The following is a 25,356-nucleotide window of genomic DNA, read 5'->3' as shown; positions in this document are numbered from 1 at the left end:
TACATTGGACTCATTATTTGGCAGTGATTTTCTTTTCTGCTTCGCAGCGCCATCTGGAGCTGAAATGATGGAAGAGAAACCAGGAGGAGGGAACGGGAAGACGTAGGTTAAGCTAAATAGCACGCATACATTTGGGGGCGGGGGAAGACGTCAAACACACAATGCATTTTGCAAAGCAGCTAAAACAAATGCAAACTCGCACACCTTTCACCCAGTCGTACCCTTAAAACGTTTCTCCTTTCTTTTAATTAAAAAATAACTCTGCTTTCACACCCCCCTCACCACCCCCACCCCCTCCCCATCTGAACCAACAGGTTAGATTGCTTTTTAATTGCATCCTTCTAGCAATCAAAATGAAAAACAATGTCTGCTCCCTCCGTCAGCACTGTTTTCCTGATGGAAATCCTGTTCCAAGGAAATAACCACACGCTCGTGGCCAGGTGTCGGAGCAGCACTGAGGGCTGGCAGAGCAGCCACCCCATGGGCCCTCACCAAGCTGGGGACTCATTGTGCAAGGTGCTGCCACACCTCTGAAATACACACTGGGCTCCATGGACTGCAAGGTCAAAGTCTCACAGCACGGCATACAAATAAATAAAAGCAGGAGAAAAGATGGAATGTCCTAATATTAATACTCATGCATAATATTAATACCATAGCTAAAGCTAAGCATTCACACAGTGCGAATCCAACCTGGAGTGCTGGCGGTGTTCCTCCAGCATTTTTATGACTACAGGTGTCAATGCAAAGCTGCAGTTGCAGTGATGTAAATCAGCTCCCTCCGCAGTTGTGCTAATGTCGGAGTCATGGGGCTCACAATGATAATTCCTATAAACTCACTGGACACATTTAAGAGAACAACAGACTTTCTGTGCATGCCTAGAATAACAATGAAAGGCTAAATCCTGCGAGTCTTTATCACATCAGCAGTCATTACTTGTCAGAGATCTCACTCCTCTCAGCCAGATTGCTCACATGCATAATGACTGCTTATGTGATTAAGGGGGCTGCAGGAGAAGGCTCTACATTTGAATTAGAGATAATAAAATCATTTTTTATTCGTGGCCATGTGAATCTCTGTTTGTAAGCTTTCAGTAAGTGCTCGTGATCTCTGGACCCTTAAAGAAAAGGGGCAGAAAATATGACTTCACAACCAAAAGAAGTAATGTCATTTTAGAGGAAACGCTGGTTAGTATACGAGGAGTATTTCTCCTTCCCCATGTTACAGCAAGAACATTTACTAAAGACAAAACATGTGCTTTGTCTTATTTGGACAAGGTCCAAAATCTGGTTTTCTTCAACATGATTTTATTAGGTATATTATACACTGTTCTGCTGGAGGAGAACAACATATGGCCGAACAGTACAACTTAATCCTAACTAAAGATTTCCTGTATCTACTGTAACCTAATACAATGACAGATGCACACTCGTATATGTGTGGAAGGTTAACACTCCGATTTTGTTTTCAACAAATTTACTCTGCCCATTTACATCATATCAGGAGAGAAAGGAGAAAATAAAACTTGAGAGACAACAGATCACAGCCTGGGCTGTGGTGCCCTCTATTGAACATCCGCTCGGCCTCTCGCAGCGAACGCAGGGCTGCTCAGCCTGCAGTAAACAAAGCTCCATTTCCTCCTTTTAAAAAGCCTACTGTGTCTACTCATTCATTTTTTATAACAGAGGAAATGTTACTGATAGCGAGCAACTGTGAAGCAACTGTTTAGGATCTGATAACGAATACATTTAAGAATTAGCAAGTCTGCTAAGCATTATTCACTTCAGTGGGTTTGCTTCCCTCACCAGATAGGAAAAAGCTTCAATGCTTTGCTCAGAACGGCTCCACTGGAAAGAGGCAGCCACCACTCACAGGAGGAAACCCTACCTGCCCACGGCTGCAACACTCCTGCTGCTCAGAGCTGACCAAGCAGTCCTGGCAGGCTGGGATCCATCCTCTTCAGAGCCAGTTCCCCACTTTCCACACGTCACCCTGTGGGGACCTCTTCAGGAAGGAGTCCTCTATCTCTGTGCCAGGTTATGCTTGTGTGGAAGAAGGCAATCTGAATCCCAAAGTTAAAATTATTCAGCTATTCAGTGATGAAAGCAAAAGGAATCTTGTAGAACTGCTACAAGGCAGTGCTTTAATTTTGACTTCTAATTTAAAAGTAAGCTTTTCCAGTGACTACCTACAGACATCCTCAAGTGCATGAAGATACCTACCAAGGAAAAAAACACATAATCTTCCTTATTCTTACAAAGTAATTTGTAATTGAAAATGGACTGGCTGGCTTCCGTTAATGCAAATGGACTTTTGAAATATTAAATTACGCTCAGGCAAGAAGTAAGCCTTACATCTCTTCATCATTCAGAGATAATAACCTGTAAGAAAAGCAGGTCTTACCCCGTGCTGGTGTGGGAAAGCCAAATCAAAATGGGAAACATTTTCAGTCTTCACCAAACTCTATAGTTTGGATTTAGTTTCCAGCTATTGGCACGTTCTACAGGAAGAAGCTACACAGAGGTCCTTTCTAAGCACCTCACCATGCTAACTAGCTGTGTAGAGTGACACGTGAAGAAGAACAAAGGGTTTTTACAGCAGTTGACAAAGATGTGATGCTACAGTGCTCCCAGGGTGCTGCCTCCAGCAGCAAAATCCTTACTCCTCTGGCATGTGGCTGCTGTCCTGGCAGAAGCTGCAGCAACTTCTCACACACAGCAACGGGCACAGGGCAGAATCAGAAATTCTTTACAAACCTGAACTCCACTGCCAGGTATGGTTTCAATCCAATAAGCTCGAAGCATACTGAATATAAGGTTGGGTTCCTGCGTTACATGTGGGTATTTGAAATCTGTTACCTATAAACCTCTGCCTTGACAGGTGCACACAGGTGGCACAGATCTCTGTCCACAAAGAAAAATCAGCTGTATAAACAAACTATATATAAACCACCAATATATTAAGACAGAAGAATTGGCGTGCTCTCAGTAGTATTAGCTGGAGCAGTCCAAAATCAGCAATGATCACATACAAGACTTAAAGACAGCACACTAGTTAATGAGTTCCCCCAGATGCTCTTTCAGTATAAGATCTAATAAGTCCTTTGGTCCGGACTTATTTAGAAAGAAAGAAAGAAGCATCACAGCAATATGGATCAGCCAATAACAAGATCCCTACTATAAATAGCAGTACATCTTAACATGCCAGCCAGCAGAGGGCAATGGTACAGCACGCAATTTGCCAAGTCAATTCATCACAACACAACTGTATCTCTGCGAATTCCTTCCAACTAGCCCTCAGGGCTGAAGGAAAGCTGACACCTTTCTAAACGGTATCCAAGTTGAAACGTTTAAATCATTTCCTTACAACAGAGATGCCTCTTTCCTCACTCCTGGACTAAAAGCAGCAAGGCAAAATGCTCAGCAAGCCGTCATTTTCTCCTGTCAGTACCCTGTCAAAACAGGCGTCCACAAAATCAGAATGTGATGATCTGTTTTAAGAGAATCTACCTCTGTGTTTTGCCTCCCAAAGCACAGGCAGTGGTCGTTATTATTTATGATGCTGAGATAAGATACCTTAGTGCAGAGGCCAATGTGGTAGCATTTTAAAATAAGAGTGATTTTGAAAATTCACCACTCCATAAGGAGGCACAGATAAGGTAGGATTGCTCAGACAAACTCTCTGGCTGACCAGCAGTATTAGTGGTTGTGCTTCTAGAGGCAATATTTCAGTGTCACAGAATCACAGTGTCTTTCTCTCCTGAGGGTAAGAAAATACATGGTAATCCTTTTCTGCTTTCCCTTCCTCATCTTATATGCCCTCAACCAGTATTTATTGACCACCCTTCTGGACACAGATCCTGTATACAACTGTACATGGAAATACTCCCGCAGCCTTTGCAATGGCTAGCTCTCCCTGCCTTCAGTTGTTCAGCTTTATGTATACACTTCAGGAACTTGCATTTACAGTCTGCTATGGAAACCTATAATTGTAACATAGTGACTGGAAAAACAGTGGGCCCAGTATTCCTCTGCCTCCTGACTATAAGGCTTAAAGTCTTCTTAAATGATTTTTCTTCCTTTGGATACGCAGCTCAGCTTCACAGAAACCTCAATAACAATGGAAGATTAATGTGTTTGTTCTCAGGTTTGCTATGCTCTTGATCTGAACAGAGGCTAAAGGCAGCATCCAAAGTCATTCACAGTTCTTCCATAGCAACACTGAACAGGTCTGCACTCATAACAGCAGTGGCAAGATACAGGATAATGGCAGACAAAGCAGAAAATTACAGCAATGAGGTCTCTGCCACTGCAGATGGGGAAGGGCTTTATAGCAGCATTACTGAGCAATGCACTGCTGGAACTAATACAGTGCTCCCCTGTAACTCAGGTCACAATCTAGCTGTGTTCATTTACGTAAATCTTTTACATAACCACGCAGCTGAATGATTTTATACAATCTGCAGTTGTAGTGAAAATTATCACAGCTGCTAGAGCTTGTTTATGTTGGCAATGGTAAACACAGTAATTGGCACTGTAGGTGGTATCCATGTTAGAAGAAGTCACTATCGATTTTTCCCAAGCTCTCAGTGGTACAGACCCCAGAATTCATTACAGAGACACTGATATTCCATGAATACAGAGATGGAAAGAAGTTTGTTTCTTTTTATAAAGCCTATCCAGCTTATTCTTGGAAGACATAAGCAGACATCACCATGAAATATTTTTCACCCTTAGTAACAAATCACAAAGCAGTGTAAATACAAAACCATTGCTACTAATTAGTCAGTGAAGCACAAGAGAAGATCCCAAGCTGAAATTTTCTGACAGCCATACAGCTGAAGTCATGTATATGAAATATGACTTTGCACAAATAAAGCAAAATATGTAGCACGTACAGATGACCACAAGGTGGCTCTCGGGTACCAGAGATGAGCTATGTTCAATCAAAATTGATGACATCATAAAAAAGCCAACCTCAGTAAGACAAGGCACACTTACTTCTCCAGGAACTCCTGCAGCCCCTGCCGACGATGGTCCACATGATGGGGATTGTTCATATTGAAAAAGGGAGTTTTAGATGGCAGTTCAGGTAACTGTCTTTATAAAGAACAAACAAATACACAGTCAAAACCAAGCCTGAAGCAATGAAGAAAAATGATATAAGCAAATGCCAATCCCACATGTTTTAAAATCATGAGTCGTATTCAAGAAGCCTCATTAAACTGAATTTGGCAACGCAAAGTTAAGAAATCAGAGGGCTTCTGACATACCTCAAAATGAGGAATGACTGAGATTTTTCTGGTCCAGTTGATAGGACTGCATGTATTGCCTGCCTAGAACCCTATGTTGTTAGGTTCTACCATGCACATCGTAGAAGCACACAGAAGGTACACCTATGCTATTGTTACCAGCTAGTTTAAGCAGAACAGCCTCAAGCTCAGCATGGCCTAGTAGTCTGCATTGGGCACATCAGTTGTTTCCACTACCTCTCTGCAGCAAAAGGAAACAGCTCAGATCTGTTAGAAATTAGACTGGGGCTCAACAAACAAAGGCTATCAGTACAAACCACATTCTTCTGAGTTTAAAACACTATAATTCTATAAATTGTAATAGTAAGAAATGCAGGACACTTTCCAGCTCTGATTTTTACGGTTCTCAGAATTAAGAGGAAACAGTGCTCCTTTAATCACAGAATCCCTTCCCTATGTTATTGATGGATTATTAAATAGCTATTTAATGAAACAAACCAGCAATAAAAAGTTGCTCACATGAGCACAGCATTGCTCTGAAGCCTCTGCCGAAGCCAAACAAATTCTCGGAAGCGTCGTCTGACACAGGAAGTTTTCCTCGTGAAGCACATACTGTTTGTCTGTTGGGAAGTTAAATAACAATAATAGGTTGTAAACCAGCTTAGCATAAAGTGCAGGCATGATATCAAAAAACATCTGAGATGCTAATCTTTGAGACACCAGCGGAAAGCTTGACATTAACTCCATTTATGTTAAGGACTGTGCTGTATCTCAGACAGAACTGACAACAGTTCCTACTGCTTCTCAGGGAAATATTTTTCATCACCTCTTTTCATTTTATTTTTAAAATCAAGAGATCGGGATAATGGTACAAGCAGACAGTGCCAGACTTTGTAGAAAAAAAAGTCAGGTTTAGCTATTCTAGTTATAGTTCTGAAAACAATTAGCTGTTCTAACAGCATGCAATCTTACTTACGTTGAAGAAATTGCACTCTACAAGCAGCAGCATTTGGAATTTTTCCCACAGAACACTACTGCTCCACCAGAAAATGTCAATTTATCAAAGAGAAACAATTCATGAAGATTAAATGCTTTTGCCAAGTTTTTCTGATGAGCATACATTTAGGTGAAACTCCATCTAGACAAGACTCCATTATAAAATTGCCTGCAGTCTAACCAGCCATCAATATCTTGCTGAGAGCTCTTAGCCAGCTGTATGATGCAGACTGTGCAAAGCACAAAGATGCCAGCTTTTTGAAACAGATGAGTATCCTGGCTACCTCACAGCTCAAAAAGTCAAATACTCTAGGAGATAGACAGAAAGGGAATCCAGCTGATCTAGGAACCTGGCAGAACCAAGACTTTGAATCCAACTGTTAGACTGAGCGGTAGGACTGATCTAGATACTGGTCAGAGAGCCCTGGCAGGAAACTGAGCTGATGCTTACCAGCTTCAGAGATGCTCAGCACTGAGTCACGTAACACTGTGTCTAAATGACTTTGTCCCATGTTAACAACTGCTGAGGAAGACAGTAATATGCTTCTATTGAGAAACACTACTGCCTATGAAACAGTAACACAGCACACCACCCACTGCTAAATTCAATTAATTTCTCTCGAGTGGATGTGGAAAATATTATCACTTTCGAATCAGCACTTAAACCACGTTGCATAAGTTTCACAGCTGATTGACACATAGGGTAAAAGTACTTGTCGCGATGGACATTTAACGAGCAATCATTTGACTTCTCTCACTATACTGAGTGCTTGACTCCCACAAAGAAGAGAAATTCTTTCTTGTGCTAACCTATCAACCACGTAACTTGGTGTTCTCAAACTCTTCATCCAATAGCTGATATACTTCAGAAAATTTTATTTATATTGCAATTAAAAACCCTCGATCTAAGTCTAGGAAATTAAAGTAACTCACATCCACCAAAGAATACTCAACAAAATAAACTTATGTATAAGAGAGATTTAAGACACGAGAAGCTACGACTCTAAGGTCACTCCCATTAACCCAGGGTAAACCACAATTATGAACCAGAATATCCTGATTTGACACATCCAAGCACCACTAAGCTGGCATGATATGAACGTCAAGGTATGCTGAAAACAAGCACACTGCAATAACCAACTAACTTGGCAAACAGAACTGAGAAGAACTCACAGTGCAAATAAACAGATACTTGCAAATAAAGCTGTTTTCAGCATGAATACTTGAACACCAAAATCTTTTGTAATGGTAAGATACCACTGATCCTGACAGTCTTCTAAGTTGATAAGTAAAGCTAAGAGTAGCATCCGCTGTAAGACACTGTCAAATGCAAGTGTGAGTGCAATACCAGGTGCTACTCCCAGCTCTCCTACGCACTTTTCTGCATGATCTTTGACCAGTCTATCTTCACCTGTTCCACTGCAGCTCAATCATTAAAAGGAGACTAATATCCTACAGCCTCCCACAACTGTTGCAAATAAATCCCATTAATACCTGAAGCGAGCCCCCAACTTGGACAGAAGCAATAATAGGAGTCCACAGAATCTCTGGTGATATTTTTTATACTCACATGAATAAATATCTCATAGTCTATGTAAGAATGCCATGAGTCTTCTTTCTGTGTTCTGGGGTCTCGTACCAAGACGGTAACAAATTCCTGCAGGTGCATAATAAAAATCAAGCAATTAATTTCAGAAGACAAAGAGAACCTGAAAGACTCTCTTGATTGTTCAGCTGCTCCACAAACTACTGCACTCAGATTAAAAGCTGAACTGCTCCTTTATTGAATTTTGCAATCCTATAAAAGGGGAAGCAAAGTGCAATGAATCATCTGAGCTACACCACATGCCCAGGAAATTCTTTGCCAAAATGCTAGCTGAAAGGGAATATTTCAGATTAAGTAATATGATGAAAAGTCATACATACTTCATGCATGGGAGGGTTGGTGATCTCAGTAGCTACGAACTAAAAATCTAACACTCAGATCACAAATGTGGGATCCAGCAAGGCAAGCATTAAAATTGGTTTCTCCCACCAGAGTACTCAACATTCACCAAAAAAAAGGTATTACAAACATGTCCCACGTACCCAATACTCAAACATAGTGCTTTATTTGCCCCTAAATTTATTTTGTCAGTTTATCTACTTTTTTTTTTCTTTAATTAAGTATTTATACATGTTGATTCCAGGAATCTGAGAGGTAACCACTCCGTACTTCCATAGGAAGCTGAAGAACTGCCTTCCTTCCATACCTGAAATTACTTGCTCCAGCCCAGTGGATAAGGATGTATTACTATTAATTGCCCTGGATAGGATTTGATAGAATGAACTGTGATCCAAAGCCTAGAGTCCAGATCCAGTGTGCAAGGAAACAAATACTCCCCTTCTGTTTTCTTATATACCAGGAACTTAAGGCACAGAGCACAGCTGAGGAGTGCAGGACAAGGGCACTACTATCCCAGCCTCCCCAGCAATCTGTACGAGGAAGCAACACAGCCACCCTGTAGAGCATAATTCTCTGTTTCCATCATACAGTGATACAGAATATTTGTCCTAGCGGTTGTCACATCTAATCCATTTCCTTACAGCTCATACGTTTATATTACAACTTAGAGTGATCCCAAAGGAATGAGTGAGGCCTGTGGGCATTGCTGCAGTTGTAACTGGGAGCAGCTGAAGAATCACATGCTTCCAAGTATCCTCAGCTAATGACCATACGAAATCTTGCATTACAACTTAAAATATATATATACATATTTGTATATATGGTAAACCTGTGTGTTCATATTGAGATGGAAAAGTTTTCTTTAAAATGCAAAGGTTGAAAGCCTTGTCTACCTACCTGCTATTTCCACAGCAAAAAGAACAGGCTGCCCAAATGTAGTTGCTTAAACAAGTGATTACCTTAAAGAGCTAAGCCAACCACTCACAGACTGAAAGACAAGCATATAGTCTTCAGCTTTGGACACATTTTTCCTGAGAGGAAGGTACTGCACTCAATAGCCAGGTACAGAAATCAACTATATGCTTTTTCAGCATCTCTTTCTTCAAAAAAATGAAAAAATCCTGAACTAGAAAGCTCTCAAAATGCGTCTCTGCATACCCAAACCACAGATATGGGAAATAAACCTCTACTCTTCAGCTAAGTTCCTTCCACCACATACACCAGCAGCATACATGGAACAGACTGCCAGGAGAACAAGGACAGCCTTGGCAGGAAAAGAGGCTTTTTTTAAACTGCCCTCTGTATGTGTCAGGAGGTCTGGACTCAATCATTTATCACACAGGAGCTGCTGATTTCCCAGCACTCCTGTTTAAGAGATGGGAACCTGTGGCCTGGTGGCTGGATCCAGCCCACAGTATTACCTCACGTAGCCCAGCTTCTAGTCACAGGGGTGTCTTCTGCATTTTGGGCGCTGTTTTGGTATCTGTCATGAGTGTCATGCCAACTAAAGCCTATTTAATAGCTTCCTACCACTTCTGCTACTTCTTTCTTCCCTGAAGAGCACTGGAGGCTGATTCTCCTCTGCTGTGTTCTTCGCAGCTTTTTATCCCTTCTTCTCCTCCCTAACAATTGGCACCCAGGAGTCAAAATTGTAAACAGACTGTTCATAACTAACCTTGAGATCCCTTCCCAGCATCAATTGCCATATCATCTTTCCGTTTTGCTTCTTATTGCCTATGTTCCTCAAATTACTTCATTTCCAAGTGACCTTCTACAGCCTTCTCCTTTGTAAGGAATCAAAATAAGCTTGTAAGTAAACGGCTCCTTTCAACCTCTACTATACCAAAACACTGTGATAAAAAAATTACTATTGGATATGCTGTGGGATAGACATGGGTTACCTTGTCATCGACTCCAGGCCATGATTTCCACAGAAAGCCTCACGCACTTCTAATTTCCAATTAGGCAGCCACCAAGTTTCAATACTGTGGAAGCTGAACAACTTTCAGACTCTGCCCATACAAGAAACAAGACCTGCTACATGCGCTTTGGTAGGCAGGCATCTGGGTGGTATATCACTGAGCCAGGAGTCCAAGTGTTTTACAGTACAGCGGGGCACCTCAGGAAACTGCCACACGGTCAGCATAAGCTCCAATTTAGAGAATCTTAACTTCAGCAGAGCAATGGGTGTTTCTTTTTTTCTCCATTTACCGAAGGCTGAGGTCAGAATGAGGCAAGATAAACATTAAACAACTAGAGAAGAAACCTAAAATGTACTGCCTTTCCCAAGACCTGCAGTACTTCCCCTACAGACATCTTGAATCCAGGAAGCATTCATTCCAACTCTCGTTACCGTTTCTGCTGCTCCAAAATAGTGAAATCATACACTGAGTCTGCCCCTTCTCTTTCGACCTTCAAACCTCCTCCGGGATACAAAACCCTACTGGGATAACAACTTGACTTAACTCAAGTAGCCCTAGCCGCTTGCTATGGATGCAGATATGCTGTCACAAACAGTGTTTAAGCTGCCCTGTAATGCTAGCCTTGTACAAGGCCAGGGTTCACATACAGGCTATGTGAGGGTGTGAGCAGAGTTAGGGGGGAGAATATTCCTCTGGGAGAAGGCTCAGGCCACTGGTCACAAACATTACACAGATAACAGCAGTTTCAAGCAATAATTGTTTTACTCCTCTCTATATACTCCTTCCCCTCCCAGTCTTGCTACAGAAGTTAGCTTACCCTTAGTAGGCATATCTATCTTCAAGTGATCTGCTGTTCACCTGTGATGGGTGAGGCTGAACTATTCCCACAGACCACATGAAAACACGCTTCACCTTCTGTCATAAGACTATGCTGCAATCCAGCCTTACAGATTGTGAAACAGAACCCAAAGAAAACCAAAATTTCAGGGAAGTTTTACGTTAGTCTGCTGCAATCATTTTCAAGCTGTCTTCCTTCTCCCTGTTCCCTTTGTTTTTTCCAGAATTGCAAATCTACCAATTATGCCATGTTATATATACTTTGCCTAATGTGATTTCTTTTTGCTCGGCTTTCCTGGTTTGTTTGTGAGGATATATCTATTATGCGCTCAAGAATGATATGTCTCCTGCAAAGCCTAAAGCAACAATTCTCTCCAAACCAGAATTTATTGCTGAGAATACAAAGTGCCCAACCTTGAGAGCAGAAGACCACTGCACTGGAAACTACATAGCTCTAACAGAAAGCTATCAGCAAGCAGCATCTCTGTTCATTCCTTCTCCAAGAAACTGTGAAATTCATAAGCAAAACATTTCCTATACAGACTCAGCTTTCACCTGAATTCCAGCCATCACACTGGTCTAAATATCCTTATGAACAATCTCAAATATTTCCTAAAACTGAACTAGCAAGGAATTCTGTTAAGGATGACTGAGGGAAAAGAAAAAGCAGTTTCTCACTCCTTCATGAAACAACTCTGCAGTTACTAGACACAGAAGCAAAGCAAATGCACATAGTGATAAGACATAAAGCGTATGTAACTGCTCAGCAAGCCAGGAATGAGTGGAGCAGCTTCTCTGCCAGCATATGCCTCTTAATTCATGGCTGTGATTTCTGTACCTGCTAGCTTAGGCACCAGTGGCACTTTGCTACTCTGTCCTTAAGAACTGGAGCAAACCAAGCAGTTAGGGTCACATATAAATGACAAAATGGCCAAAGTGACCCTGAGGTCTGGTTCGTACGTACTCTTACAGCTACAGTCCTGCATAGGGAACAGGAGTGCTAACAGAGGAAAAGGGTAGCGCTAAGGTTATGTAGACACAAGCACTGAGGACTGAAATGTTCCCATTTGGATTTGCTCCAAAAAGAGGAATATACCATAACAGCAGCTGAGGCAAACGAGACTTTTTTCTTTGTTTTAAACCTCCTTTCTCTTCTGCTTGAGATTTTTTTCTACCCCCAACAGTGCAGTGCAATGCTCTGAGATAAAGCATAACCCAAAAGCTCCAATACGTAGAACTTGACCACAAAAGTGGTTTCTGAGAAGTCTATTTTTATTTTCTCATTAGGAAAATAGGAAATCTGACATGGAAATATCTATTTTTAATATGGGAAAAATCTACCACGGGAGAGGAATAAAAATCATCTTGCACTGGATGACTGTGTGCTTCATTAATTCCAGCTGCATTTTAGTCCAAATCTCCATGCTCTGGACAGTATCAGGTGATAACCTCATGCTCCATGGTGCCACTGATATGCATCCGATTAGTCAATAACCTCCAAAGCATCATTTTCCATGAATCCTCTTAGAAAAAGAGTTTCCCATCAGGACGTCCATTAGTAAAAGAATCAATATATTGCATGGGGCATTTCACACTGAGAGTTCTGCAATCTTTTCTCTATGCAGGCTGGGTAGTAGGACTGGTAAGAAGGAAATGGCAGAGAGAAAATGATTTGTTCAAACTGAGCTCATCAGCACTGTGCCAAAGAGAACATACAGGCATATCTGTGGCCCACACTGATCAGGACAGAGTTCAAGTCTCACTCAAATCATTAATTCCTACAAAAAAAACACCTGCTGACTGATGGAGAGACATCTGAAATCCAAGCTCTTCTCTCCCATCCTAGTGTCTGAACCACTTATGCACAGTCATCTCCTTTCCTCCTCTCTGATGCAATGAATAGCGAATGACAGGCAGTGCATCACTCCAGAATATTCTGTAGCTTAACAATTCAAGCATGAAGAATAAAACACATCATTCCCGGGCCATGTAAATGTCTTAAGCCACACTCTCAATGGATAAAGAGAAGGTAAGAGAAGATACGCCTCTTCTTTTTTCCCCCCCATTATATTACATCAGGTCCAACAGGAGGTTTGCTACAATTCTGTTTGTCCATACTGCCATGCAGGTAAAAGAGGTGTGAAAGATCTGTTAGCCCTGAGCAGGCACACAAGCCAAGGAAGGAGTTACTCAGCATTGTCCAGATGCGCACATATAGATTTAGTGGTACTTATCAAACCCTTTTCCTGAAGAAGGCTTAGAAACTGGAGGGGAGCTACTGCCACAAGTAGACAAAGCTTCTACCTCAGGGGTAAGTGGTTGAGAGTTGACAGTGAAGTATGGCATTTAATAGCACCCACAGCTAAGGGGACAGGAAGACACTAGTCCTTCTATGAACAGTGACATTATTTCTGCTATTTAGGACATAAATGCATCACATTGCCCATACGACAGCCAAAATATCAGAAGTGCAAATTCTCTGTTCTCCCCATTTCACCAATGGTAGCAGTGGTAAAAGATCAACTCCCCAGAAGGTGCTGCTCCTGCAAAGCACCGGTTGCTGGCAGCTTTTAACTCTTCCTGCGGGGTGCTAACCCTGGGGCATGTCAATTTAAGCTCTTTATTAGCTGGTTCCAGCAAAGTATGTAGGGTTCCTGCGTTGCAATAATTAGATCATACTGAGATTCTCTGCTAAATCAGTAATCAGCAGATAGACTGCTAGAGCTACTGTATAACTGAGTTTGGTTTGGGCAAAAACAAACCACAAAGAACAAGAGCTCCCTGCTGGGTCAGCCACGGCAGAAACAGAGTCAGGGCTCCAGCTTGTTTCTTAAAATCTAACTCCATTATGCACAAGACATCAGGCTGGACGTTAGGAAATACTACTTCTCTGAAAGAGTCATCAGGCACTGGAATGGGCTGCCCAGGGAGGTGGTAGAGTCATCAGTCCTGGAGGTGTTCAAGGAACGTTTGGACATTGTGTTGAGGGACACGGTTTAGTGAGAACTATTGGTGATGGGTGAACAGTTGGACTGGGTGATGCTGTGGGTCTTTTCCAACCTTAGTGATTCTATGATTCACATTGACCTCCAGTCCAGAAGGCTCCTTAGCTTAAAGCAGACAAACCTTGCTCACTGGTTAGCTGGAAACATTTTATTACTGCCTTGTTAAGAACAAATGAGCCCTGAAGCCTATTCAACAGCACTGGAGAAAGGAGGAAGCAAAGCATCCCCATTATTCCAGAGGACAGGGACTACAGCAAAAGCAGCAGCAGCTGAGCATTTCAAAGGAATTCTTCCTCAAAACTGCCTGCAGGGTTTGCTCTTCAGTCCCATCAACCTGTTTGTCCAATGGCTTGGAGATGCTCCTGGCCCACAGCATTACTACAGAACACTAGCAATGATTTAATTTCATCAGAAAATTCATTTGCCTCCAAAGACTCATCCGCATGTTTTTTAATTGCAAATCAATTTATATCCTCAATGCTTCAGCAAACTCATTTTAATATATTATTTCAATGAAATTGTTTGAACAGAAAGATACCATTTTCAAATAACTCCTGCTTTCAGAAGTCTTCTACCTACAGCTGTCCATTAGTACCAACCCACAAGCAACAGCAGACAGGGATGCTGTCACCAATGAAAGACTCTGGTCTCTCATTCATTTGAGTGGTCTTCAAGGTCTACTCTCTTTCAGCGCTTCACACACTGAAGTCAATGGAACCTTGTTTGTATCTTCAGCTTTTACCCACTTCTGAAGTTTATAAGACACAATTAACAAAAGAAATGATGGCAAAATGGGTGATCATTGGATGGGCTCTAATTAGTTATATCTCATTAATCCCACTTAATCTACTGGCATTGCTCAACTAAATCAACCTGGGCCTGCAAAACAAGAATCACCATTTGCCATGTACTACAGAGATCTATTTTTATTTCATTTAATCCAGATCCTAAAAATGAGATAACTGCACCAGAAGTCACAAAGACCCAGAAATCACCATCAGACAAGCAAAAAAAATTCTGTGGTGCTGCATATAGTGCAATTTCAGAGAAGGATCAGATGAGGTTTAAATACTCCATCAGGTTGCCTTCCTTTGGCTAACATCAGCCCTAACCTGAGGGGGGCTGGGGGCAGGGAATTCCATTTCTCAGTTCAGGCAACAAGTCAGTTTCACTTCTCTGTTCTCTTATTCTAAAATGAAAAAAGTTTAGGTAACAGATTATTAACAGTAACTGAGATTGCATAAATAGCCATTCAAATGGCCATCTTATTTTATTACTATGCTTTGTTCCCAGTGTAGCACCCCTTTAACACAGCACAGCCTAATCACCCATGTATGAGCATTTTTAACTGAGGGCCATTCTATTCTGACTTCAGGTTTAGTCTGCTATATGGAAGAAACAGATACACTTCCTTGGAATTATTCTCCATAGTGGAAAATGTTAAATTGCCATGACCAGTTATTTTACTTAATCTGATGGATATCAGATGAAAAAACTATAGATCTTAACAAAATACAGTTCGCAATGACCCAAAATAGAGTCATTTTTATTCAAGCTTAAGTCACTTACTTGTTTTTCGTGTTTTGGTGTCATCTTTAATGTCTTGTATTAAAATCTAAATTGACCTGGAAAAAAACAAAACACCAAAAAGACATCAGTTTACCATTTAATTATTTCAAAGGTCATTATCGCTTTTGCCAGACGTCAGCAAACAGCAGGAAGAGCCACGCTCCATTCTAAACATGGAAGAAAACACATGTGCACCGTAACTAAGAATTTATTTATTAAAGTGATCCCATTCCTGTGCCTTTTCAATTCATGATGGGCAGATTCTCTGCTTAGCAGTGACAGAAACACTGGCTTAGTCCCTATCTGGGTATGCTTACAATACTCCTGGCAATCACCCTGTGCCCCAGTGCTCATCCTAGCACCCCGATCTACACCAAGCTCCCAACAGCACCTGCAGTGGGCGCCCCTGCTTATCCTTTGTGAAAATAAAGCAGAGGCAGCACTGTGACTACAGTGGAGCCTGGGAGACACCAACTTCATCCAAAAGCCTCTCTAAACTCTTTCTCTGCAACAGAGAAAAACGCTGACAAACCCTTCAGATTCTGCATGTTGGATAAAACTCAGGCTAAGTTTCACAGCATTTAGGGATTTAGGACTTCCATGTGGGGAAACATACACTTAGGCAAAATCCAAAAATGCTGTAATTAACTTATATTTTAAATCCACTCACTGAAATCCTGAAAAAAATCTTAACAACCATCTTGCTCTGGATAGACATATACACAGGAAGAACGAGGCAGATTTACTTCTGGCTGGCATACATATACTGCCTACGTAAATACAATGCCCATGGGAAAAAGGATTTGCAGTTTGCCTTTCCCCTTTACCTCTCACACACCATCCAGTCATCGCCAGGTAACGCATCCACTGACCCCCTCAGCTCCCATGTTATGCAATTTCCTCAACAGCTTTTCAGCATCAGGCCCCTCTTCCCAAACCAAGCAGATCCAAAAGCTTCCCTCTTCCTCCCCTCTCAGAGCACAGCTCTCTGCTGGACCAGAGGACAGAGCAGGCAATTCTCTGAGCGAAAGCTGAGCAAAACCCTCTTGCACATCTTGCTAGAAAGACGCATGGTGTTGTTAATGACATTGAACCAACTTTCCTACCCAGCCCTAAAGTTACTATCTCAGCACCAAGAAGCTGCCTAAAAAACATTTAGAATATATCATTTTTTCATCAAGTAAATTTTAAAAAATGGAATTACTGGAAGTAGAGTGCTCTGGCACTTATATGCACACATGGATATGATCTTTTAGCAGACCTTGAATGTAATTACCAACCAAGACACAGAATCATAGAATGGCCTGGGTTGAGGAGAAAGAGAAGAAATATTCTAAGTTGCAGCACTGCAAACATTATCCTCAATTAATTTCATACCAATGGTTCTCTTACTTCAGGAAACAAATATGAGATCTCACAGCTGTTTGAAGTTCACATATGGGAACAGCAAAATGCATTTTCCATTACCCGTGCTATAGGCGGGCAGGCTGTCAACACAGCAGTTACACTACAATTGATCTCACTACTCACCAAAGCAGCATTTTCCATTGACTTCAGCAAGTCTAAGATCACCCCAACCCATGGGGCATGCCACAGACAGTTGAAAACACAGTGAATAAAGGACTTAACTGTGTAGCAAGACCAATGCTTCAGGACGTCCTTATCATGAGCAGAAGGAGGAAAAGCAGAGCAGTTCAACTGTATACTTAAGACACCTGCAGAAAAACCCTACCCCACTGATGGAGAGAAAGGTGCCCACAGATGACAACAGAAGGCTACTGGTCTTCTGTACTCAAAAACTTTCCACTGGGAGAGAAACAAACCAGTGCTCGGAAAAAGAGAATCAAAAAAGCCAGTGGAAGATACCCAGGTTTGATAAAACGCTTTCTCACTGTGACTGGAAAAAAAACACTGCTTTGAGTAAGATGAGAAGCAGAATAAAAACTATTTATTCTTACTCTATAGTTTCACACAGTTAATATAACACCCGCTCCTTTCAGAATGCACTTCTCACAGCTCTACCTTGCATAAACCAAGGAAACCTCCAGAACAGATTTACAAGTGCCAACAACAACACCCAAGCACAAGACGACGACATAGGACAACTTGCCGTGCTTCTTGTGGTGAAAAAAGCCAGAACCAACGCACAAAATACACCACACAAACACAACAAAGCAAATACTTCAGTGTTTTTCTGAGGGATAATGCGTAAGTACTACTAAGTCTTATATTTTATTTCATATCTTTGAGTTGCATTCAGTCCTCCTCCTCACAAAGGAGGAAGTAACTACTTCCCTACGTTCCCAAGCTGAAAGATTGAAACTAAAACAGTGTCACAGGCAAAACACACGGTAGCTCGCTGTGAGGCAAGCCCACACAAAGCAAGAGCCACTCGCAGCTCCCAGTCTCAGACCTCTGTTTGGGCTGGGAACCCAAGTACAGCCCTTCTGGCTGCCTCGTGGTAGCCGTTCTCAGCTGCAGTGGGATTCCACCAGCAGCCCACAGCACAGGCAACGTGCCTGTCTGCTTCACAACTGTTTGATAACTCCCTATAGACAACATTTCCCCTCAAGCTATAGACATGGATCTTCAGCCCAAGAGCTGTCCATCCACCCACCTTCACTTATCTGTGAAAACATGACTAAATGTAAACCCCACCCCCCCCTCAGGCTTTAAATAAGCAATTTATTTTTAGACCCTGGTCACAGTCAAAAGTCGTATGCAATCGCAAGCAAAGTCCTCAGCTGTGCTTTCAAGGTTGTTCCCATCATAGTGTCACATGAAACTTTCTTCCAAGGCTTCGAAGTGTCAAAGAGAGAGATCACATATCTAAATACATCAAGGTCTTTCCCACATTCTAGGTCTTGCTTATGTTAGCACTTGTATAGAACACCCAAAGAATTCTAATCAACAGCCTGCAGACAGTTGATCTGCATCCCTACACGCAGCTCCCTATGCCTGCAGGCATCCAACCGTACCACATTCCCAAAAGGCATGTTATCCTTAAGGATGCAGGGACCAGACCCTACGGAGTAAACCCACAGCTACTCCAAAGGAAAGGCTGTACAGCTGTTTCCAATGAAAGGATAAGAAGCAGCAGAAAGTGATGTTACCTCGTTTATGTAAGAGAACTGCCTGAAGTCTTAAGAACAGCCATAACAGCCATACCTAACAGATAGGTACTGCAGCAGCTGGACGTAGTCCAACAGTGAATGGGTGACTTGCAATGGAACATCAGACTATAAAGAAAAAGACTAAATTCTGCATGTTTATTCCCCAGTTTTGAAGAAAATATTCAGGACGCCATTTAAGGATAGCATACATTAATAAATATTATATATATAAAATAAACCATTTTGTATTACCACACCAACTGCATCGTAACACAGTCTGCTGCTTACAGGATTTGGGTACACAGCCCTCATTTTGAGAGAACTGCTGCTTTTGTTGACAGGAATCAACAACCTACCTCAGAAGTACACTCTGTGGGCTCCTCTCATATACCTGCCACTTAAGGAACACAAGTCCTGTCAGCTGAAAACCCCAGCCTAGTTTTCTGCTCTAGGCCAAACAAGAGTTCACACTCCACTGCAAAACCATCCTACGGCCCAGGGATAGGCAATCTGGTTGTGGGCTGAACTCAGCAGTCTTGAGACACTTGGTAACACAGCCCAGCTAACAGATGCAAACACATCACTGCCCACAGAAGGAGTTATCTTCAGTTTTCAGCACCAGCAGATGGGCACTTTTAGCTTTTACAAGTGTTAGTATAGAGATGAGCCCACTACCAGCATCTAGTGCGCAGCCAGCCTGCCTGCTTCAGTTTTAGCTCCTCCTTGTGCAAAAGCTGGTCCCCAGGTGGGGTCACCCAATCACTCCAGGCTAACCCAGAGTAAGCAGATGCCTTCTAGATAGCCTGGTCTAGTTTAATGCTTGGGGTTGATGTGACTGCACTCAGAGAGAAGTCATGGGCTCACCTTGGTACAAAGTATATGTAAATCAGAAGGGTGAGTAACTTTTAGTTGTTCAGGCTGCAGTATGTCCAACCTCCTTTCATAAACCCTGCTGGTTGCCTGCTTCACCTTCCTCTGGCAAATAAACGTAAGGGTCTAGTCATTAGAAGTGAAAAACATATGAAAAACGTAAGTGTTCTTAAGTTAACTCTGCATAGTGCCCGCAGTGTCTGTGAGCTACGCAGTTATGTCAACAAAAATAAAGCACCCCCTCAAGCAAACCCCTCTTACTTCCCATCTTACTTCACTGGTGTTGTGTCACAGAAGCAGCAGAAGTACTTCAGAGCTGAGCAGGAAACAGAGACATTGTCTTAAAGTGCTTTTAGAAGAACAGGAGCTTTCCCAATCCCCACCAACCACAACACTCCATAGACACACACTACCAAGAGTCACCACTTAAAATCCTGACTTCCAGCTGCCACTGTCAAGATGTTTAGTTAACTACTCTTTTCCTACAGGGTTTCCACTCCATTTGGTTGCAAAATGTTTGTTTATGGCCACCAGGCAGAAGATAACTCTGCAAATACTGCTCTACCATTTTCCCCCTACCAGCCCTGCCATTCTGTTTTGCTGCAGTCTTCCTGGCTATTAAGACCTGTCTCGTCAAGAGAATGGATTTGGTCTTTGGTTAAAGAACTTCATTGATTTCAGAGGAACCTGAAAAAAAAACCAAACAGTTAATCAAATCATCCAATTTCCCACCACCCTCCAAAATACACTGCATGGATTACAGTGTCAGGTATGGGTCGCAAATTTCCAATTTCAGTAACACTACAGCTCACTTTGAACTGCATACACTTGACACCATATTGCTGCATGGCAAAATGACTCACATGCAAGCTCAATTATAAAGCCAAAAAAGAAAGGGTTTGTGAATTGGTGTTAAGATACAAACTCCAATCTGGTCTTGTATTTTAAGTGCTGTATCTGAAAAAGAGTCCCTGTTCAGATAAGATATCTTTTTATTTCTTCCATAACTTAACATTTCTTACAAGAATTAAAAACGCTATTGCATCAAAGCAAATTAAACTACCCTAACGATACCATCCTCCCCCAGGTATCTCTCTGTAATAACTACATTTTATTTAGCACAGGAAGGAATTGATGGAAGCTACATCTTTGCCACTGAGTAAGTATAACAGGAGCCAGCAAACGCAATGCAGATTTCCTTCAATATTTCTTCTTCAGTCTCATAAATGCAAATGCTGACATCATCTAACCTGCTTTTTTCCCTGCCTCATTCCTTGTAGCATTTTGAATCTCACATGACAGAAATTTCTCATTTGTGCTCATTTCAGATGCCTTTGCCACAAGATTTTTCTCTGCTCTCAGGCTCTCTGCTGCTTGAATTGCTGCCGCACAGATGTGTATGTTTTATCTTGGCTTTCTTCCTGTTGGGGATTTCCTTATTCTATTAAGACAGTTATTTTTGTGTAGCACCACCCGATCACAGCTAGGAAGTGCTGATGCTTGGTCTTGTCTTCTGAATGAAAGTGAGGCAAAAGTGACAGTCTTAGTCATAACCACAAAATTAGAACTGCCAGCCTAATTGTGTGCATCCAGTGAGATGGCTGGTAAGGACGGGGCACAGACAGAGCCAAAAATAAAAATCAGTTCGGTAATTACATCCTGAGATAAATCAGTCCTGAGCAGTCACTATAACTGCATCACAGAGCAGTGCAGAAGACACATATATTCAGTCAACACTGCAAACTCACCAAGCATTTTGATCAGCTCTGTTCAAACTGCTGTGATTCTTAGGTCTTAAGTTGACCAAACCCACCAGGGATCACTGCAATGATCCAGCTGGATGTCCCACGTCCATCTACTCTCTAGTACAATGGTAATTCACCAATGTTCTCTTCTGCAGAAGTCATCAGATGGCCTATCCTTACACCAGAAACTTAAAGCTGTTGCATGTGTGTTGCTCATGTGTTACACCAGTTTATCATACTAGATTTTCTAACAGTTTAATTAAACATTTAAGAATGTATTGGCAGTGAATTCAACTGGGCACCTTGCTTGTTGAACAGGCGAGTCTGTTGCAAAAGAAAAATAGGATTTTGGAAGTAAATTGCTTCTCAACAATGAGCTGTGAAAAGCTCATTTAAAGAACTTATGTAGGCAAGAATCTTGCACCCCTACTGTAAGATTTAACCTGGGACTAACACCGGATAGATACTCTCTTCCTGGCAAGCAGGCCAAACAAGTGTTCCCCTCGCATCCACCTGTGACCACTAGTGAAATAGCAGCCAGAAGGTTTCCTCTCAGGATCAGAGCCTAGGACGGCTCAGTTTCTGCACAAGTATTTATGCAGAAAACAGTTCCCCATAAATCCCCTGAAGGAATAGTTTGGGTACAAATCCCACCTGATTTTTCTGTCTCACTGCCCCTAGCCAGCTCCATGGTCTGGGAGGCAGAGCAACCACATAAGCCAGGATCCTGGCCGCTGTCCTTCCTAGCAGACCCCACCTTTGTCTGCAGATGGGAGCCAAACGGCTTCTTTGTGTCTTACCACAATTTGCTTTCCTGTTTCCTCAGCCCTCCTGAGTCAACTCCACAGTTACACAGTGACTGATATTCACAACAACCTAACATAATGAAAATAAGTCAGTCATAACTTCTTGGGGAGCAGACCAACTCATATCATAGTCATTAAATGCTGGTCTCATCAGTTCACGTCTAAAGACACGTGAGAGTATTTTGGAGTTGCGTTCCTCCACACCACAAGCATACACGTAGCTGTTCTCAAAGCAAATGCTATCGCAATGACCATGCTCTGATGCAACTATTTATATATATATATGAACACCCAGTATGTCACAGGCAGTGATATCAAAATGCTCTACTGTGTACAACGCTCACAGCTGCACATTTCTTAGGTGTTTCCCTTCTCCCTGTAAACACTCCCAATCACACAACTTATAACCTTGCCTTTTAATGCCTCATTAACAGAGCTTCATTTCTTCTGGGAAGCAGCACACAGCTCTTAGGAAAACAAAGCCTTCCCGTCAAGGAAGACAGTTGAAGATCTCATCAAACAGGTACCACAGTCGTGACTAATCAAAAAACCACACGTTCCTATTGTGCAATTAAAATGATGAGGCTATTAGAAGGCCCAGAGTTATAGTCCCATGATTGTTGGTGTACAAATGTGGCAAAGTAAGCTAACAAGTAGCATCCCGAGGGAAAGGAGGAGCAGGAACTTCAACCTGCAGAACCTATTGTGTTGGCAGCACTGCGCAGGAAGGCTGGGGTGCACTACTCACCACAATAAAACAGTTGCTTTGCTGCAGAGTGAAATACCTGCTCTGCTTTGAAGTGTAGAACATCTCCGGGTGAGTGTGCCCTCTTAGAGAACTCTCTGGCAGGGAAGGAAGGGAGAGAAAGAAGTAGTTTTCTGAAGCCACAAAACAAGTAACTGAAGATCTGTAACAAAATCATCACTGCTTTATTTATTTTCAAGCAAATTAAATGCATCAGTGTGCATCCTACCAAAGCTCTGTGTGGCAAGCCATTGTGCCAATCATCAACACTGCTGCCATGAAGATGCTGGAGCAGGTGCATCCTCCTGGGCAGAGATACGGGGTCATGCTGAGTACAGGTTTTTGCAAGTTCAGTTCTATCAACAAATGTACCTCTGCTGTCGGGTACCAGGAGATGCTTTGAAATAACTCGTGCTGAAGTGCCAGTGACACAGTGAGTGTACAGACACCTACAGCAACACCTGCACAATACCAGCCCCAAGACAAAACCTGCTTAAAGACAGGCTGCTAGTAGAACAGAAGAAAATAAGCAAGAAGGTAGGATCATCTAGACAACCATTCCCAAGACACTGAAGATGTGTGTATTGAAGGAGGTGAGTATGGAGCCATGGAGCCACATACATATGGAGGTAGGATGGAAGACAGAGCACAGGCTACCTACTTCCTACTACACACTATATGGGAAATGTGCCCAGCAAAGTCCTCAGGCATTTAAGGTTTCTGTGGAGACTTGCCACTAATTAGATCTGAAGAAAAGAAATGCCATATTGAAGTTCTCCAAGATGAATGAGAATCACTGGAGTTACACAGTGGGAAACATAGGGCCACTTGTGATGGTTTTATTGGATTACCATAGAATCATTTCAGTTGAAAAAGACCTTCAAGATCGCCAAGTCCAACCGCTTAACACCCCTAAGGCTAAGACTTAAACACATCTCAAAGCACTATAACCACACATCACTTAAATACCTCCAGAGATGGCAACTCCACCACTTCCCTGGGCAGCCTCTTGAAGAGAGAATTCTGTGGAAAGATCCCTCCTAAGATCCAATATAAAATTCCCCAGTGCATTTCTCCCAGTGATTCCCTGTCCTGCAGAAATTTGGACAAGTAGGATTCAGATACCTAGACATGAGTGCTCAGCATCTTTGCAGATGCTCACTAGGCATTGCACACAGGATGAAGGGATTGCCCAAGGGATCCTGCTCCACCTGCAGTGCCCCACCACAAAGCTGATCTCTGGACTTGGACTGCTGCAAGGCATTTTGGCTCTGGGGTCTCTTTGCAGCCTCCTCTTGCACTTCCCTTCCCACAGGACTCAACTGGGAAAGCCCAAATTGTGGCTGACCAAGGCTGTGTGCAAGACAAAGCTTTCGCTGAGAAGCAGGGCATGATGATAGGCTGCTCTCTGCAAGGAGTGGCCACTCATGCAGCCACTACTGAAATAAGGTTTTTATTTTTTGCTTCTTTATTTCTACATATAAGCAAATCATGAATGTTTCATAACCATACAGACCAATAAAGAAAGCGTTCTTTGGTGTTTTTTTTTTTCCTAAGCTGGGAAAAAGCTCATTAAAAGCATTTATATACTTAAATATTGCCTAGATGTAGCAAGTAATACTACCAATACAAAAATCCGGTGCAAAAATTCTATGCACTGCACTTGCACATGTAGTTTGCTTTGACTTCATTAACTTTCTTTTCAAACGAACAAGCAAACACAGCATGGTTTGCTTCTCTATCTCTAGAGTTACTCTGTCAAACAGTCAGGAAATTCCTAGAGAATACAGCTGCTCTTTCCTCTTAGTATTTTCAGTAGCAGAAGAACACAAGTTGCTGAGTTACCTTTTTCAGCCAATAAGATGCAAAATCTCTAAGAAAAGAAAAAAATAATCACAACACCCAAAGTTAACCAGATCTCCTATATTCCTCTGCTTACAGAAACTGAAAGCTGATGTACGCCACATGCCAGACACACAAAAGTAAGATCCATGTGATACATTGCAAAGCAATGATACACTGATGCACCTGCCCTATCCTATCTACCTGCTCACCCAAATGAGGCACAGAAAGACTCCTCCAGCAGTCCAAACTGCTGAGTAAACACTTGTTGTCTTCTTTAGGATTTACTTTAAAGAAAACAAAACAGAGAAGCATTCCCTTCTTTCACATGAGTAAAATATAAAGCCATACGAGCAAAGCAAAGAAGGTTTCAGTTGCCTGAAATGATGGCAGTTAAGAAAACTATTGAGCAAAAATTGACTGAAATGGGTCTACAAGCCTGATTTTGCTCTCTGCTGTCTCAAGTGCCCCGCCTTTATAACAGTGCTCTTCACAATAGTGTTTTATTACACAGGATCAGAGGTAGAGCAGAACAAGTGGTGAAGCAAGCCTATCTGGCATATCTGGGGTTGCTCAACTAGGAACAGGATGTGGGAAACTTCAAAACAACACCTGCCATGACCCTCTCTGAGCAGGAAAAGCTATTTTCTAAGAGTGTCACATGCAGGAGCAGCATGAGCTCTGTAAGAATTTCTAGGAGCACAAGCCT

The 25,356-nt window shown here is 42.1% G+C and overlaps 1 protein-coding gene across 11 annotated transcripts in view; it reads right to left on the bottom strand.

The window, feature by feature from the left end:
* The window catches only part of SNX10 (sorting nexin 10), a 43,730-nt gene that overhangs the window by 5,659 nt on the left and 12,715 nt on the right, over positions 1–25,356 (bottom strand). For 5 of the 11 annotated variants that reach the window (XM_025147204.3, XM_040682023.2, XM_015281468.4 and 2 more), the window contains 4 exons: positions 15,527–15,582; positions 7,819–7,905; positions 5,772–5,872; positions 5,002–5,100 (listed from right to left, as the gene is read on the bottom strand). In XM_025147204.3, the coding sequence (XP_025002972.1) occupies positions 5,002–5,100; positions 5,772–5,872; positions 7,819–7,905; positions 15,527–15,550 (311 nt within the window). In that variant the 5' untranslated portion in view covers positions 15,551–15,582. Of the gene's footprint in view, positions 1–5,001; positions 5,101–5,771; positions 5,873–7,818; positions 7,906–15,526; positions 15,583–19,503; positions 22,131–22,808; positions 22,969–25,356 lie in introns of all 11 variants that reach the window. The other 6 variants (NM_001030986.2, XM_046923079.1, XM_015281467.3 and 3 more) reach the window with 4 other exon arrangements.

This window comes from Gallus gallus, chromosome 2 (genome assembly GCF_016699485.2).
Source record: "Gallus gallus isolate bGalGal1 chromosome 2, bGalGal1.mat.broiler.GRCg7b, whole genome shotgun sequence".
NCBI classification, from domain to species: Eukaryota; Metazoa; Chordata; class Aves; order Galliformes; family Phasianidae; genus Gallus; species Gallus gallus.
This window is presented reverse-complemented; position numbering and strand designations above follow the sequence as displayed.